Source organism: Giraffa tippelskirchi, chromosome 12 (assembly GCF_054371585.1).
Source record: "Giraffa tippelskirchi isolate mGirTip1 chromosome 12, T2T-mGirTip1v1.2.pri, whole genome shotgun sequence".
Classification (NCBI taxonomy): Eukaryota; Metazoa; Chordata; class Mammalia; order Artiodactyla; family Giraffidae; genus Giraffa; species Giraffa tippelskirchi.
In genome coordinates, this window is record NC_137286.1 from 49,692,711 (window position 1) to 49,712,032 (window position 19,322).

Genomic DNA, 19,322 nt, shown 5'->3' on the forward strand with positions numbered 1-19,322 from the left:
AAAACTCCATGCTTCCACTGCAGAGGGCTAAGATCCTGCATGCTACACGGCCCATTAAGAATTTTAAAATACATAAATAAGATATAGGGCCTGAGCCAGAAAGTGCTTCAAATGTTTCCTTGTTGTGAGAATGTGACCTTTAAAGCTGGGCAGCAAGGTGACTGCCAAGGCATCACACAAAGATTCACCACTGGAGCCGGTACAGATCAGAAAGAATCCCGCAGCACACGCTCACTCCAAGCATCCCTGCCAGGGCCTCTTCTCCAAACTCCGTTTATACCTAATGCTCATGGAAGGATGTCAGGGTACATACTACCTGGAAGCTTCCCTGGTGACTCAGTGGTAAAGAATCTGCCTGCCAATGCAGGAGACTCAGGTTTGATCCCTGGGTTGGAAAGATCCCCTTTAGAAGGAAACAGCAGCCCTCTCCAGGATTCTTGCCTGGAAAATCCCATGGACAGAGGAGCCTGGCGGGCTATAGTCCATGGGGTCACAAAAGAATCAGACATGACTGAGCATGCACACACATGGACAGAGAACAGAGCAGTTGCCAAAGAGGAGGGAGGATGGGAGAGGGGTGGAGTGGGAGTTTGGGGTTTGTTGGATGAACAACAAGGTCCTACTGTTTAGCACAGGGAACTATATTCAATATTCTGAGATAAACCATAATGGAAAATAATATAAAAAAGAATATATATAAGTGAGATACCTTGCTGTACAGCAGAAAGTAACACATTGTAAGCCAACTACAATAAATTAATAAAAATTTTAAAAGGGATAGGGCAAAGGACCATGTATTATTTTGATTTACTGGGGGAAAACAATTGCCTGCCATAGAAGCCTTATTTCTTAATTAAACCTTTATTAAGTTTTGGGGATAAAAAGCTAAATGTTTTCGTGTAGGATAAAGCATAAAAGGGTAAAACTTTCAGAAAGGAAGATTTAGCATTTGCACATGTGTGGGTAGAAAGAGGGAAGCTGATAGAATAAAGGCATGGACTCTGGATTAGATCATTCCATGTACACACAAAAAGGACTCTTGAATGAGCAATGACCTTAATTATTAGGATTCTAAATTTCAGAAGTTATTGGGGAAAATGCCTAGAACTTCCAAGTTTATTTTGCCTGCTGTTGCTTAGAAAGAGAAAGAGATGAGAGCTGTCTTTTGGTACGTTTCTCTCTGCCTACCATCTGCCTTCCCTGCTTTGGCTTCTCATGCAGAAGCTACTTGATGGAAAAAAGAGCTGAAACAAAATAACGAAACTGTCCTAATGAGAACTGGTGTTCTCTGCCTCTCTTTGTTACAGTGGGTGGCTCCAAGGCTCCCAGATTCCTCAGCCCTATTCTGTTACCGATGGGGGTTACTTCCCGTCACCTACTACTGATAAGACTTTTGACCTCAGATTCCCAAGCCCACCCGTGTTTACTGTCAGCAAGGTGCTAGATAAGTCCTTCGGGCTCTATTTTGACTGGGGAATATTCTCCTTTTGTGACACAATTATATTGTTGTTGTTCAGTCGCTAAGTCCTGTCTGACTCTTTGCGACCCCATGGACTGTATCCTGCCGCCGCCAGGCTCTCCACTGTCCACGGGGATTTCCCAGGCAAGAATACTGGAATGGGTTGCCATTTCCTTCTCCGGGGGGTCTCCCAGACCAGGGATCGAACTCATGTCTCCTACATTGGCAGGAGGATTCTTTACCACGGAGCCACTAAGGAAGCCCCGTGATGAAATTATAGAGATCTACTAAGAAGGACAACTTTTATACTGATAGGTATAAGTATGAAGGCTAGAATAACCACCAGCTAAACAGAGTGTGCTTTCAAGAGATAAATGTTCATGGGGATATTCCAGGTATCAGTGTCACGCAGTGAGGATTTGAATTTTAGACAGTAATTAACTTCCTGCATTTAGGTTCAGTGGAAACAATCTCATCTGGGATCCAAATTGACATTCCATGTCAAATCTTAACTATACAAGAAGGCATTTGGAGACAACTGCAGAATTCCATGACAACCATCTCCCCTGCAGTATTCCAGCCAGCCTAAATGCAGCACTAGCATACATATTCAGACCTCACATGCCACAAAATACTGGTAACGCTGGTAGAACAAAGACGGCAACTGCTCCTGCCCAAATCCATGAAAGACCCTGTTATTGAAACACAGCCCTCTTGAACCTTCCTACATTGTTGGTGGGAATATAAATTGGTGCAGCCACAGTGGAAAGCAGTATGGAGGTTTCTCAGAAACTAAAAATAGAACTACATATGACCTACCAATTCAACTCCTGGGTGTATATCTGAAAAAAAAGAAAAACTTAATTCCAACAGATACATACATCCCAATGTTCATAGCAGCATTACTAGTGATTGCTGAAATATGGAAGAAGCCTAAGTCTCTATTCACAGATAAATGGATAAAGAAGAGCGGTATATACACAGATGATGGAATACTATGCAGTCATTAAAAAGGAATGAAAGTTTGCTATTTGCAGCATCATCTATGGGCTTAGGGGGAATTATGCTAAGTGAATAAGTCAGAGGAAGACAAATACTATATGATATCACTTATAGGGGAATCAAAAAATACCACAAACCAGTGACTATAACAACAAAGAAGCAGATTTACAGATAGAGGGAACAAACTAGTGCATAACAGTAGGGAAAGGGAAGTGGATAGGAGCAACATAGGGGTACAGGATTAAGAGGTAAAAACTATTAGGTACGAAATAAGCTACAAGGATATACTGTACAACACAGGGAATATAGCCAATATTTTATAATAACTATAAATGGAATATAACCTCTAAAAATTGTGAATCACCAAAAAACTTGTGAATCACTATATTGTACACCTATACTCTGTATAATATTGTACATCAACTGTACTTCAATTTAAAAAAAAAGATAAAAACACAGTCTTCTTTCCTGCTGAGCTCAAACGTGATCTCAGAATCCTTCTACCCACACATGGGAGTTGGCACTGGTACTAGAACTTTGTGCCCTCCTTGTGCTAAGATTCTCTAAAGCTCTAGAACATTCTCCCTCCCAAGTGACTTCTGCATGTTCATAATGACTTTCTGCCATTCGTATTCCTACCTCATTTGAATCCACAGGAATGATGCCAGTGCTGGGGAATTTAAGATCAATAATGCAAGGGCTTTCCTGGTGCCTCAGTAGTAAAGAATCTGCCTGCCAATGCAGAAAATGCAGGGTTCGATTCCTGGGTCAGGAAGATCCCCTGGAGAAGGGAATGGCAACCCACTCCAGTATTCTTGCCTGGGAAATCCCACGGACAGAGGAGCCTGGCAGGCTACAGTCCATGGGGTCACAAAGAGTTGGACATGACTGTTACAACTAAACAACCATGCAAGACAAAATAAGCACTTCTATGAAATACTAATAAAAGTATTTAGGAGAGATCATTTGAAATCCTGAATGAGCTCCAACTCCTATATAGTCATATATACATCAGCAATTCTCAGAAGGAGGCAATTTTGACATGCTAGGGGATATTACCATTGTGTAAAGACAGCTTTGTTCATTACAACTGGGAGTGCTCCTGGCATCTGGTGAGTTGAGGCCAGTGATGCTGCTAAACATTCTGAAATACACAGGAGAGGCCTCAAGAACTCAGAATTATCCAATTCAAAATGCCAAGAGTGTCAAGGCTGAAAAACCTTGGTAAACAGTAAGGTTGATTAATGGCAGAAAGAACTTTACAGAAGTTCTCATCCAACTGTGGACCTAAGACTCAGACAAAATATATGTGGACAGCTCAGAAGAATTAGCAAATAGCCCTACACAGCCTTCTAATGGGGAAAAAAAAAACCTGTTTTATATGTACAAGATGGCAGGCTATCATTTCCCTGACAGTCTATCCTTACAGTTAAACAGACATTGGAACTAAGATCATTGGTTCTATGCATTGGTTATTGGATTCAGTAGAAGAGGGTAGTAGAAGATGGTATTGCCATTTTTATACATGTAAATATCAGAAATCATTTATTCATTTCAACATTGGTACACAAATACTTGGGGCCTCCCAGGTGGCTCAGTGGTAAAGAATTCACCAGCTAATGGAGGAGATGCAGGAGACATGGGTTGTGAAGATCCCTGGATCAGGAAGATCCCCTGGAGGAGAGCATGGCAACCCACTCCAGTATTCTTGCCTAGAGAATCCCGTGGACAGAGGATCCTGGTGGGCTACAGTCCATGAGGTGGCAAAGAGTCCAACACGACTGAGTAACTGAGCGCGCGCGCGCGCACACACACACACACACACAAATATTTATTTTAGCCTTTATGTTGTGCTGATGCAAGTAAAACAACATTCAGTGAAGATGACCCTTGCCATAAAAAGCTTGCAATCAACTGGGAGAGGTGGGCAAACAACAAATTCAATGCAGTGCAATCAATGCTGAGTTGAGAGAGCCTATGTGTGTGTAGAGGAGGGGCATCTAGCCTGGTCTTGATAGTTAGGAAAAACGTTTTCAGAGGGAATGATGCCTGAGCTGAGCTCTGGAGAGAGAGTAGACATTAGAAACTTAAAACTGAGCCCCTAGGACAGTCCACTCCATTTGCTAAGCTCGACTAGTGTGTTGAAACCCAGTTAATCCTCCAAATCTGAATCAGTCAATATTTGCACTGGAAACAGTGGCAGATTTTATTTTCTTGGGCTCCAAAATCAGCTGAAGACTGTGACTGCAGCTGTGAAATCAAGAGACACTTGCTCCTTGGAAGAAAAGCTATGACAAATCTAGACAGTGTATTAAAAAGTAGAGACATCACTTTGCTGACAAAGGTCTGTATAGTCAAAGCTATGATTTTTCCAGTAATCATGTACAGATGGGAGAGCTGGACCATAAAGAAGGCTGAGTGCTGAAAAACTAAGGCTTTCAAATTGTGCTGGAGAAGACTCTTGAGAGACCTTTGGACTGTAAGAAGATTGAACCAGTCCATCCTCAAGGAAATCAGTCCTGAATTTCATGGGGAGCATTGATGCTGAAGTTGAAGCTGTAGTACTTTGGCAGCCTGATGCAAAGAGCTGATTCACTGGAAAAGACCCTGATGCTGGGAGAGATTGAAGGCAGGAGGAGAAGGGGGCAACAGAGGATGAGATGGTTGGATGGCATCACTGACTCAATGGACATGAGTCTGAGCAGACTCCAGGAGATGGTGAAGGACAGAGGAGCCTGATGTGCTGCAGTCCCTGGGGTCGCAAAGAGTCGGACACGACTGAGTGACTCAACAACAACATAGTAACAAAAACAATGAAAAGCAAGTCAAAGAAACATATTCCAATATGGAGACAGAATTGGCTTCTTCTCTGCAATATCCCCATAGCCTGCAGGTAACACTTGCGCATTCCCTCCCGCCTGGTGGGCTTTCTAACCGCTCACTCTTCACTCCCTCACCTGCTCTAACCACCTCCACTCTCCCTTCAGGTCAGGCAACTTTGGATAGACCTGAACATTGTATCAAGTTCCAATAAACCAAATGAATCCAAGATTCAACTATTTTTTCAGTCTACAAAGGGAAGCATTATGTGATACGACTCTTTCTCTGCACTTGGAGCTGAGACAGATGTGTGGTGGGGGCAGGGTGATTTTTATTTATTTATTTATTTCTAGGTTTTATTAAAGCTCACCTATTACCCACAGGCCTCCGGCTCCCTACAGAGAAACAACTATCACAATTGAAGCAGCTGGTTTCCAAGGTGCCAAATTAAAATAGATGAAGAGGTAAAGGGGAGGGGGGAATAGAAAACATTAAGCTGAGACTTCTTCCCTCCCAAGTGCACGGTGCCTTCTACTATATCGCTCACATGAAATTGACTCCCAATGTAATTAGACCAGGGCTATGAGGCAAAAACAGAAAGAAAAATCTCAAATTATTCAGACCCCCAGAGCTATGCTTTTGCAATCACTCAAGCAACCGAGAAAGGAGCCAACTTTTTAATATAAATTTGTTATCAGTATCTGTACTGGCCAAGCTATTACAACACCCCATCTGCCTAAGAATACAGTCACAAGCTGAGTTGCGAAACAAAGGGAAGAGTCAGGCTTCCCACTTGCTCTCATAAACTTTTCATTCATAGGACAATCCGACTGGAAACTGCAGTTTATTCCAACAGTTCTTAAGGGCTGTTGGTCCCATTAGAAGGAGCTGGAGAGTTCCTCGGGTCTGCAGTAGACACCATGGTCCCGATAGAGTGGCTTGTGTTGGCAGTATTAGGTATGGGCACATCCACATCCATCTCTCTTTGCAGCCCCGAGCTTGGAACAGCCATCGTACCCTCCCTCTCACCCCAAAGAGCCAGGAATGGCTCAATTGCCTTCCAGGTTGAAAATGAGCCATGGAGACAGAAGAGCATCTTTCACTGAACTCAGAGGGGAAAGAAAGCACCGTGTTTCAAAAGAGGCACTTACTGGATTTCAGCAATGCTGCCAGAACTTCAGCGGCTGCCCTGGGGAGAGAGAAAGACAAGTGGTCAAGCCAGTGTTCCGTGGTCTTCTTTGTTAGCCCACAGATCCCACGGCCGGCCTGCTCATTGCTGCCGCCTAACTGTCCTGTTAGTAACCAGGTAGCTGGCATTCCATGGACTCTACTGCTGGCCCTTCAAGGGCCAGGAATGCAGAAATCCTGCTGAGTGAAGCGTCTGTCTTGCAAATGGATCTCAAGAGTTCCTTCTGCTGCTGGGAGTCTCTTGCCCCTCCCCCGCCCCCCCACCAACTTCCTCACACTTTGATCCTTCCAGCCAGAGCTCTCACAGGCCCTTGATTTATACCTGGAAACCCTGGGGACCCGGTGGAAGGAGTCGGGAGGGAGTGAGCCTTGGAGGCTGGGTGAGTACAGCAGTTCACTGCAAACTTCTTGAAATACTCAGGGCCCAGGGGACACACTCGAAAACATTCACACATTGGAAAATGAAGCTGGTTCCTTAGGGTAGAAAATGGCTATATTGCATTTTTATTCCAAATGCGTTGTTTTCTTCCATAAAGGAATTTGACAGCCTTTGTAACAGCAAGAGGAGGCACAGAGAATGAAAATGCCTTTGGCCCAAGGCTTAGTGACTTTAGTCTGCTCCCTGAGCCTGGGAAGGTCACACGAAGACCCACTCGTATGGCAGAGGGAAACGTCATGGCACTGAGGACTCTGTGGTGTGATTCTGGGAAGGAGAGTGGGTTTGCTTTAAAAAAAAAAAAGAAGAAGAAGTATTCTGCACAGCCCTACTAACTTATCCTTAAAGCCTATTCAACAGAAATGCTTTCAAATTGTGAGGCTGGAAAAGACACTTGAGAGTCCCTTGGACAGCAAGGGGATCCAACCAGTCCATCCTAAAGGAAATTAAGCCTGAATAACCATTGGAAGGACTGATGCTGAAGCTAAAGCTCTAATTCTTTGGCCACCTGATGGAAAAAGCCAACTCACTGCAAAAGACCCTGAGCTGGGAAAGATTGAGGGCAGGAGGAGAAGGGCATGATAGAGGGTGAGATGGTTGGATGGCATCACCAACTCAGTGGACATGAGTTTGAGCAAACCCCAGGAGATAGTGAAGGACAGGAGAGCCTAGGGTGCTATGGTCCATGGGGTCACAAAGAGTCAGACACGACTTAGCAACTGAACAACAACAGAAAAAAACCCAGTGATATGTTCCCAGCACCCTTCTGAGAACTGGGGGAACAGGCCAAAGAAAATATATCACTATTTCAAGATTTCATAGACATGGGAGCTGAACTGAGACCCCAAATCCAGAAATCTCTCTTCTCGCATCTTTGTTTCCTACACATCCATTGGTCTTCAGAGTTTATCTTGTACTTTCTTTGCCCTGGTCTCTGTATAGTTGATAAGGAACAATTCTCTTTGCAATATATTATGTACTATTTCCTTGGTGGCTCAGATGGTAAAGAATCTACCTGCAATGCAGGAGACCTGGGTTCAATCCCTGGGTCAGGAAGATCCCCTGGAGAAGGGAATGGCTACCCACTTCAGTATTCTTGCCTGGAGAATTTCATGGACAGAAGCTCCAGTCTGTGGGATCACAAAGAGTCACACACGCCTGAGCAACTAACACTTTTACATTGAGCAATAGAGCTGATGGTGAAAAATAATAATAACAAAGGAATGAACAAAATAAAATAAAAACTAAATTAAAAAAAACTAAACTAAAATAGAAATTAGGCACTTGAAACATGATTGCTTCCCATTATCTATGAGAGAATCCTTCAAAGCAGTGGCCTGATGCTCAAAGACATAAATCCACCGTTGGGATGACCCCAGCCCAGTGAGACCCACCCAGCTTCAGGACACTTGTAAAGAAAGTGAGGCTAGTTTTCACCAATGGACTACATCATTTCTCCTTCCTAACCACAATTTCCTCAAATCAACTTTCAGCTTCCTCAGTCACCCTCTTTTTAACTCTACACAGTGGTGTTGCAGGAAGGGGAACACCTTCTTATCTAATATTTGGAAATCAGCTGTCCAAGGTGAGACATGTACTGACAAAACAAAAAGCATTGTTGGGAAGGGGGCCCGGGAGGAGAGCTGGGGACCCAGGGAACCGCTCTGCCATGTAGCTCGCAGTCTCGGGTTTTATGGTAATGGGATTCGTTTCTAGGTTGTCTCTGGCCAAGCATCTCACTTGATGCATATTCAGTCTGACTCAGGGTCCTTCCTGGGGGTGCGTGCATCTATTAGCCAAGATGTATTCCATCGAGAAAGATTCTGGGAGGTTGGTAGGGCACATGGACTGGCATCTCCACCCTCCGTCCAGCCCCTCCCAAATTCTCCTGGTTACGTTTTGGCATAATGAACTGTGTTCATTATCAGGACCTCTTATTTCAAGATAACTCATGCAAGTGCCTGGCCAAGGTGAGCAGTTTCAGCTAACGGTTCCCTAACCTCAGTGACTCTAAAAACAGGCACTTTGAAGGCATTGCTGAGAGCCCAAGCCAATGTGGAAACTCCATGAGCCACAGTACAGAAAGCCTGGCTTGAGCTGAGACAAAATCAAAATCAGTACTTTGGGGTTCAAAAGAAGAGTAGCCGCATTGAGTTCATCAAAGGGGGTTAGCAAAGAAGAAGGAAACTGTAGAAACAGGAAAAGAAAGAATGGGGGTATCCCAGGCAGAATATCTAGCCTAATCTTAGATTACAACCAGGTCGTAGGGCAACCCTGCATTTCTGATTTGCATGGCATATTTGTTTGGGGGATTCACTATCAGGTACTGCTCCACTGAAAACTGAAAGTGTTAGTTGCTCAGTCATGTTCAACTCTTTGCGACCCCCACAGACTAGCCCGCCAGGCTCCTCAGTCCATGGGATTCTCAAGGCAACAATACTGGAGAATAGTGCCATTTCCTTCTCCAGGGGGTCTTCCTGACTCAGTGATGGAACCTGGGTCTCCTGCATTGCAGGCAGATTCTTTACTATCTAAGCCACCAGGGATGCCAATGGTGTGATAACACAATAAATAAACATGAATCCAAACAGTGACATGATACAGCAGAAAACACATGGTAAGTGTCATATTAGTCAAAGATGGGAGATTGGTTCCTGAGGAACCAGAAAATATGTCTTTCTTTTCTTTGTTTGTAAATATTTTGTCCTTCTAATTGGGGGATCAATCCATAACACAGCAAAGGGCACATTTAGAACAACAATGTGCATCAGGTTCGAGACCAAAATCCAGTATAAGTTTAGATACAATTTCATAGATAATAAGAAGCCATTCCATTTCTTCTATCAAGAGGGTATGGCGTCAAGGATGGAAAAGTGAGAGGAAGAATTTGAGCAAAGAATTGAAACAGGAGGAAAGGGGGCAGAGCACAACTTTTAAAGGAATGACACAACCATGAGACATGACAAAGACTGGTTAGAACCGACTAGATCCAAGGTGGCAGGGGATCCGACTTCCAATAGACTTTGAGCCTCATTACGCGCTCAGTGTAACATATTAGCGTAAGCTAAGAGACACACCCACCAGTGCCATGACAGCTCTGAGGCCAACCATAAAAGGCCAAAAAGTGGGTGGTGGCCCAACTTCTGGAAATCTCACCCCTCCCCTGAAATAACAATAATCCTCCCTGGCCTGTGAAATTTATTGTTGTTCAGTGCTAAGTCGTGTCTGACTTATACAACCCCATGAACTGTAGCCCGTCAGGCTCCTCTGTCCATGGGGTTTCCCAGGCAAGAATACTGGGTTGCATTGCCATGCCCTCCTCCAGAGGTTCTTCTCAACCCAGGGAAGCCCAGCCTGTGAAACCACCCAGCTCATAAAAACTAACCACAGCATATTTCAAGGCTTCTCTCTCTTGCCTTCTGTGAGACTCCACACTCTATCTGTAGAGTATGTTTCTCTCTAAATAAATCCACTTTTACCTATCACTTTGTCTCCGAACTTCTTATAAAGTAAGGACCTCAAATTCACCAGGAACAGAATCAGTAAAATTTGATGATAAACAGGCCAGTGATAAAGGGTGAAGGAAAGGGAAGAGTCAATGACAGCCTGGAATTTTTAGCCAAGGTAATTGGGAGAACAATTCACCCAGCAAAGAGGGAAATTGAGGTGTTTAGAGAAGATAATGATTTTGATTTGGGACATGCTGAGCTCGAGATGATGGGGACAAAGCTACACAGAACTATTCAAAACGCTACTGGAAACACAGATTGAGGATTCTGGAGGACACCCAGAGTTGGGGTGTATATTTATGAATCATGATAGTAGCAACACCAGTTGTAGCCACAGAAACAGGGGCTATCTGTGAAGAAATTCAATCAAGAGCTGAATAGAGAACTGGCCCAGGAAACATCTGAACTAGAGGGAAGGAAACCCCTAAGAAACTCAGATAACACGCAGTCAAGGAAAAGGAATTAGAGGGGATTCAGTTTAAAACTGGAAGTTGCTAGATTTTCCAGGCATAGTGTTTTTCAAACTGTGGGTCATAGGCTGTGACCCAATTGTTTGTTGCTTTTAGTCACTCAATCCTGTCTGACTCTTTGACATTCTATGAACTGTATCCCATCAGACTTCTCTGTCAATGGAATTGTCCAGGCAAGAATCCTGGAGTGGATAGCCATTCCTTTCTCCAAGGGATCCTCCTGACCCAGGGATCGAACCTGGGTTTCTGCTGCATTGCAGGCAGATTCTTTACCATCTGAGCCACCAGGGAAGCTGTAGGTTGTGATCCAATCGGAACTATAAATTCAGTTCAGCAGTTACTAACTAGTTTCATTAATGAAAATGAATAAATTGGAATGGAATAAAATATATCAGAGGTATCTTATGCAGCAAAGCTTAGCAGTGATCTGGGAAACCTTATTTCAAGGCACATACACACATCGTGTGCCTACTGGGAAGATGATATAGCTTCCTTTAAAAAAAAAAAAGTAAGCTTGTAAAGATGCAGGTTAAGGTATAGGATCCATATGAGATCTAAACAAGAGCAAACGACTGGAATCAGCTAACGAACTTATGAGCAAACAGAAAGCACTTGATCCCCTACATGGTGCTGGGATCCAGGCATTCATGTGAATGTCACCGGAAGCCTCTGTATGTTCACTCTGTCTGGTGGATAAGTGTCTGGAAGACTAGTCCACTGTCTGAGCGCTGTGCTGTGCTTCTGTCCTGCCCCCCTGCTGTAGCACTAAGAATGTAAAACCAACTACTTTGCCAACCAATGGTTAAACCGACAAAAAAGCAAAAATGCAAGCAGCTAAAGTTTAAACAAGTAAGAAAATGAGTGAAAGTGAGTTACTTCCACTCTAAGAAGTCAAGCCCACGGCATTGAAGGAATGAACTGGTGTTCTAGACTGCCCCCTACTGGACATGGACATTCAGCACCCATGGTTCTGGTAGTTTCACTGGTTCTATAAAGATTCTTGCTATGGGTTTAAACAGAATAGTGCCGTCTTGAGATGCCACTATTCTGTTTAAACCCATATCATCATCCCATGTGGTTTGAACTGCTCAGTCCTCATAGGATTAAAACTAGAAATGCCAAAATTTCCTCCTCTGTCAACTGTCTCTGAGTTTAATCAATGAATGTGTCATTTAATAAATTTTTGCAGAATATCCTGCTCCCAGAGAACTACAACAGGCAAAGAAGAAATGGAGTGGCTTCCACCCTATCCATTTCACAATGTGGGGGATAACTCAGTCAAGATTCTAGAGGTCACGTGTGTGCGGGGGTGCCGTCGCTTCAGTCGTGTCCAACTCTTTGCGACCCTGTGGACCATAGCCCACCAGGTTCCTCTGTTCATGGGATTCTCCAGGCAATAATACTGGGGAGGGCTGCTATCCCCTCCTCCAGGGGATCTTCCCGACCCAGGAATCTAACTCACATCTCTTACATCTCCTGAATTTGCAGGCCAGTTCTTTACCACTAGCGCCACTTGGGAAGCCCTCTCGAGGTCACAGGTCACTTCAGTTCTCCTCCTCAGAAAAAGCTAAGTTTAAACCATCGCCAAATTTGTATATATTCCCTTGTCAAGAGTTAGCAGAAGCCACAGAATTGCAACAATTTAATTTACTTCTTCAAAATGAAATAAATTTTAAGAGCTTTTACAATAGTCTTTAATAATTACCACCATAATTTGGGGAGTCCCCATAAATGCCAAGTGCTATGCTAAGTGTCCTACATCCATCATGTATAATCTCCCCAGGAATACTGGAGGGTTAAATGACTAGTTCTATTTTACACATGCAGCAGTGAGGTTCACAGAGTAAATAACCTGCCCAAGTTCCAGCAGCTAGTAAGAGGCAGCATTGAAATAGTAGCCCACATTTCTCTAGATCTAATCACATATAGCTCTTTCTACTTTTAAAATAATGCTAGAAGGGTCTTCCCTGGTGCTTCAGTGGTTAAGAATCCACCTCGCAATGCAGGAGGTGGGGATTCAATCGCCAGTTGGGGAACTAAGATCCCACATGCCACAGGGCAACTAATCCCGGGCACTGCAATGAAAAGTGCTAGAAGAAATCTAAAACATCTCTCAGTACACGTGACTGGCACAAGGTCAGACGATTAATCTGTCATAGAGCCAATACAGCTTCTTTGCCTTGAGTCCAGGGCTTAATTCAAGGTTCTACATTTTACAGTTTAGTTGAAGCTTGAGTGGATGTAGATGTTCAAAGGTAGTCATGGAGACGAGGATGGAGAAGTTATCCGGTACCAACCCACGGAGGTTTTGAATGCCAGGCCTGAGTCATTGAATTAGGAATTAGAAGGCTGGGGTTTGAAGCTTGGATCTGCCGTTTTTGTGGTCTTGTGTTCTGGGGTTTACTGGGCCACTCCAAATCTCACAGCAGCCTCACCGGTGAAGTAGATTTAATAGGGTCTAACTGATAACTGTGGTGTGAAGAAGGAGATCAAGGAAAAATTAAATTAAAATCTACCACAGTCCCTGGAACATACCATGAACTTGAGTGACATCTCTAGTAGAACCACTAACGAGCAAGGAAGTGAGGGTTCATCCCTGTATAGGTGTTTGCAGATGGTGAGCTGGCAGGATTGTCATATGTTAATCAGGAGAGGTCCCTGGAGAAAAATGGATTTCTTCCCCTTGGAGAAAAATAAAATAGCCAGACTATTTCAGGGAGGTCAAATATTCTGTAACTCCAACGGTCTAGATATAATGATCGTGATCTATATTAGTTATCTGTGTCTATGTGATAAACTACCACAAACTTAGCAGCTTAAAACAACACTTTCTATCTCACAGTTTTGGGGGGGCAGGAATTTCATGGCTTACTAGATCCTCTGTTTATGGTCTTTCAAGGCTGAAACCAAGGTGTCAGCCAGAAGTGCATCCTTCTCATCTGAAAGCTCAGCTGGGGAAGGGTCTGCTTCCTAGCTCCAGAAGATAGTGGACAGACTCTATTTCCTTGCAACAGTGAGGCTAAGGACCCTGGTGTCTTTGCTATTAGTCGGCTGAAGACCATTCTCAGCTCCTAGATGCTATGCCAACAAACCTGTCTGCTAACTTCATCATTCATGCAATTTTTATACACAGTGTGTAAACAAGTAAAGTCTTCTAGAACACAATGCAATCATGGGGGTAACATGCTCTCACTTTGGCCATATTCCATTGTCTAGAAGCAAGCCTCAGACCTTACCCACTCCCAAGGGGAGCTGTGCTCAGTCACTCAGTCCTGTCTGATTCTTCACAGCCCCATGGACTGTAGCCTGCCAGGCTCCTCTGTCCATGGAATTTTCCAGTCAAGAACACTGGAGTGGGTTGCCATTTCCTTCTCCAGGGGAGTGTCCCAATTCAGGGATCCAACCCACATCTCTTGCATCTCCTACATTGGCAGGCAGATGCTTTACCAATAGCATCACCTAGGAAGCCCCTCAAGGGGAGGGGATTACTTAAATGCAGAAACACCAGGGGACAGGGGTGATGGGGGGCTACATTAGAGTCTATACACCACCCAAAGCTTCTTGCAATCTTTGATATTTAGATACTAGGACCCTGACATTGTCCTAGCCAAGACATGACCCTTCCTGGTCTTCTCCTTCCCACAAAATAGAACTACTGCTATCTCAGAAACTGAGCATCCATCCTTCTGTCTACATGCCCTTACCACCCAGACCACACCACGCACTCAAACTCAAACCATTTTAACTTCTAGAATGCTCTTAATTCACCCATTCCTCTTTGTTTCCACCCTAGTCCAAGTACATGGGGGTCTGGTACTTCACGGAGAAATGTAATTTCTAGAGTCAGCGGTCTTTGGTTGAAATCTACATTTTATTTTCTATATAATAAATGTATATGAACTGCAGAATCATGTTAGATATATCAGAAAATAGAATTGCGCATAAGTAAATGAAAGAAATTAAGGTCACCCAAATATCTCTCACGTAACTACTGTGTTAATCCCAGAATGAATCTAACCACATCAACTCTATCGCATGTGTGTGTTCAATCATGACCAGCTCTTTGCGACTCCAGGAACTGTAGCCCACCAAGCTTCTCTGTGCATGGAATTTCCCAGGAAATATCTACTCTAGGTCCCCTTCAAACTGGTCTTCAGGCTGCAACTAAAATGATCTTCTCAAGGTCATCTGATTAGAAAACTCTCACATCGCAACTCCCACAACCACTTTCACTCTTGGATAAACACCCAAATCTGAAACATGATCCAGGAGACACCGCCAAGCCTGGGAGCTGCCACCCACTCCAGCCCAGCTCCAGCCCAGCCTCCTAGGCTCTGTAGTTCTGTCCCTCTGAACTCTTGCCAGGCTTTGAAACATGTCCCATAACTTGCCAATGACACAGCCTAAAAATGCCGTGGCCTTCCCCTCCTTCACATCCCATTTCAGGTGTCGCTCCCTCAGGAAAGACTTTCAGGACCCCTCGCCTAGGTCCAGGTCCTCTATTGATATATTCATCCTTCTCCCTTCCCCCTTTTTAAATTTCTCAATTCAGTTTGTAATTTTTCACTCATTTCATGCTTATTTTACTAATGTCTGTCTCCCCTTCCAGTCTGCAAACTCCAAAAAACAGAAAACATTTTGCTTTGCCTTATTCTATGTGTGTGCCTATGTGCTCAGTCGCTTTATTCTTGTCTGACTCATTGAGGCCCCACGGATTATAGCCTGCCAGGCTCCTCTGTCCATGGGATTCTCTAGGTGAGAATACTGGATTGGGTTGCCATGCCCCCCTCCAGGGAATCTTCCCGACCCAGGGATCGAACCCACATCTCTTATGTCTCCTGCATTGGCAGGTGGGTTCTTTACCACTAGATCCATATTCTACCCCCATCATTTAATAGTACTCGATTACAGAACACCATCAAATATTCACTAAACCTTTCCAAAAATCAGGGGCTGGTCTAGGAGCTTTATTTACACTGTCCATTCAGTCAGCAAATATTTACTGAGCACTTACTGTGTGCTGAGATAAACTGATAAACCAAGATTCTTGCACTCCAATGGGGGTGAGGTTAAGGAAATAATTAATAGACAATAAGTATTTTTGAAGAACATATTAAATTAGTATTCTCAATTGTGATCTGTGCCATGGAGGAAAAAAAAAAAGAAAAATTAAAAATAAAATAAAGAGATCAGATGCACAGGGCCAGGTTGCAAGGTTTTTTAAAGTTTGGCTAGTGTAGGTTTCATGGAGAAGGCAACCTCTGAACAAAGGAGGGATGGAAGTTGTCCCATGCATATCAGAAGGAAGCATGTCCACACCCTCTATAATGACAATAGGCCTGATCTGTTCAAGGAACAGAAAGTTGGACAGAGCTGCTGGAGCCAAAATGGATGGGGGAAGAAGAGTAGGAGCTGGGGTGAGGAGTAACAGAGGGCTTGGTAAGCACTGCAAAGGCTTCACCTACACTCCAAGCAAGGAATTCACTAGAGAATTTTGAGCAATGATATAACATATTTTAAGATTTCTCTGGCTTCTCTATTTTCTAAGGAAGCCAGAGTAGAAACCAGAGACCAACCAGAGTAGAAACCAGTAGAGAACTTCGCGGAGCAAACCAAATACAGCAATGACGAAAAGGGATTATAGACAATGGTCAAGTGGGATTTCTCTTGACCCACTTGGAGGAATGCAGGGTTGGTTGAACCTCTGAAAATCAACCAATGTATTAATCCATCATAACAACAAAATAACATACAAAAATCATATTATCATTTTAATAGACACAGGAAGACCATTTGATAAAATTCATTACACTTGCATGATAAAAATGCTTAACACACTAGGAATAAAAGATAACTTACTAATATCTGATAAAGGGATCTCCTTATCCCTGACAAAGTGATCTCTTAAAACCCATAGTTAACATGATACTTCATGGAGAAACAAGACTGAATGCTTTCCTTCTCTGATCAGGAACAAGATTCAGATATTCATTCTTACCACCTCTGTTCAATATTGTACTAGAAGTTCTAGCCAGAGCATTTAATAAGGGAAGGAAAAAAGGAAGGGAATGCTGACTGGAAAAGAGGAAGTAAAACTATCCTATCTATGGATGTTTGGGTCTTAAATATAGTAAGTAAATTAATCCACTAAAAACCTATTAGAACTAAAAAGTTCTGCAATCAATACTCAAAAATGAATTGCACTTCTGTAAACTAGCAACAAATAGTTCAAAAATGAAGTTTAAAATAGGAATCTCATTTATAATGGCTACAAAAAGAATTAAATTCTGGGTAATAAACTTAAGAAAGAAACCCAAGGCCTTTACACAGAAAGCTAGAAAACACTGTTTGAAAAAAAAGATTAAAGAGTATCTAAATGAATAGAAATTACCTAAATGTCAGCTATCTCCTAACTACTGCTGTAGTCACAAAACTGATGTATCCATAGTCACTGTAGGGTCCCTTTAAAATGTTCAGGGTACAACTACAGCAGGGGTCCCCAACCTGTGGACCACAGACTGGTACCTCCTGTCACATCAGCAGTGGCATTAGATTAGAAATAAAGTGCACAATAAATGGAATGCACTTGAATGATCTCAAAATCATCCCTGCCCTGATTCATGGAAAAATTGTCTTCCATGAAACCAGTCTCTGGTGCCAAAAAGGCTGGGGACCACTGAGCTAGAGGGATCTTCTCAAGAAGAACACGGATATGTTTTGAATTTGGAGCTAACAGAATTTCTTGGCCACTACTATGAGAAGTAACATTAACTTATTTCTCATGCATGGGTGTGTCCTCAATCACTTCAGTCATTTCCGACTCTTTGCGACCCCATGGACTGCAGCTCTCCAGGCTCATCTGTCCATGGGATTCTCCAGGCAAGAGTACTGGAGTGTGTTGCCATTTCCTCCTCCAGGGGATCTTCCCAACCCAGGAATCAAACCCATGTCTCCAGTGGCTCCTGCATCGCAGGCGGATTCTTTACTACTGAGCCACCAGGGAACCCTGACTTATATCTCATAACAATTCCCACTTTACAGATGAAGGGACTATGCACAGGAAATTAACCCACCTGAAGGAACATTAGAAAGCACCAGGGCAGAAACTTGGCCTCGAGTCTGTCTGACCCCAACATCTGGCACTTACCCCAGACACCTAGCAACACCAGCAGCCCCGGGGTCAGAAATACTGTATTTCAGCAAACTAGCCATGAACAAAGATGATATTTTTGAATACTAATATCTGAATATTAATCAATATTTTTGAATACTGATCTTTTATTGAGGCCACATTGCAGAACGTGTTTATTAGTTCTGATAGCTTTTTTAATGAATTCATTATGACTTTCTATATACAAGACCAAACCATCTATAAATCAGATAGTTTTCAAAAAGAAAAAAGTAGGCAGCCCTAGAACTTAATGCTAGATTCTCTCAAGAGCTGGCCATGGGATGCGGGGTTGTAGCAGCAGAAACAGAAAGTGGTGGGAAAAAAGAATCATTTAAAATAACAGGTGGATAAAGCAGGAGGACCTTTACAAGAGACAGAACGTGTTGCCTGCAGAACACAGACGACCAGAACACCATCTGGTACAATCCCCGCCTCCTGCCTGGCTGGAGAAGGAAGAGCAGGATGGGTGAAAGCTCACAAACAAACACGTACACACACACACACACACACACACACACACACACACGGCCAGTTACCAAGGAAAACAGATGACAAATGGATCGTTCTCATCACTATTTTCAGAAAGAGAGGAGAAAACAGAAATGGAAACTGAGATAATTCCTACACAGTGAAAGAAAAGAAAAACCATGGACATATGGTGCAAAGGTCTAACCAGATCCTGTGCCCAGCATGGAACTTGTCCATTTCATTCTGGAGAAAGAAAAAGAAAAAATACCCCCCCGCCAACTCTATCCCGATACTGTCAAAGACACCTTGTGGGAACCATCATCTGTCATGGGAAATTTTTACAAGAGAAATCGAAACCCTAACCTCAGACGGGTTTGTTAGAAGATCAGTAGGGGATGTGACCGAGGAGGGTCTATGGCCTGAGCCGGGGAACCAGGAGCACAGCACCACAGTCCAGGCTGGGAGGACCCTACCCGGCTGGGCATAAAAGCAGCAACTCTGCGAAGGGGAACCAGTTTGGAAGTACTTCCAAATCCACCAGCAATGGCATCAGGACCAAGGATTCAGATAAAAATTTTTGAGAATCCCCATGACCAGGATAGGAAAGGTTAACTCAGGGGAGGGAGGAGCAGAGTGTGGATTCTAATAAGTTCTCACAAATGGTGGTCTCTTTGACTCTTGAGTTAGAACTCAATGTGACAGTAATGCTTGAGTTTCCTTAAATTATTCATAAAGTATAATATATATGGATGAGTGACTGTGACCCTATATACATATATAGGTATATAAATGTATGCAT

The 19,322-nt window shown here is 43.3% G+C and overlaps 1 protein-coding gene across 4 annotated transcripts in view; it reads right to left on the reverse strand.

Annotated features, from left to right (window-relative positions):
- AGBL1 (AGBL carboxypeptidase 1) overlaps positions 1-19,322 on the reverse strand; it is an 867,141-nt gene that overhangs the window by 731,341 nt on the left and 116,478 nt on the right. For all 4 annotated transcript variants that reach the window (XM_081550439.1, XM_081550438.1, XM_081550443.1 and 1 more), the window contains one exon: positions 6,433-6,470. In XM_081550439.1, the coding sequence (XP_081406565.1) occupies positions 6,433-6,470 (38 nt within the window). The remainder of the gene's footprint in view (positions 1-6,432; positions 6,471-19,322) is intronic.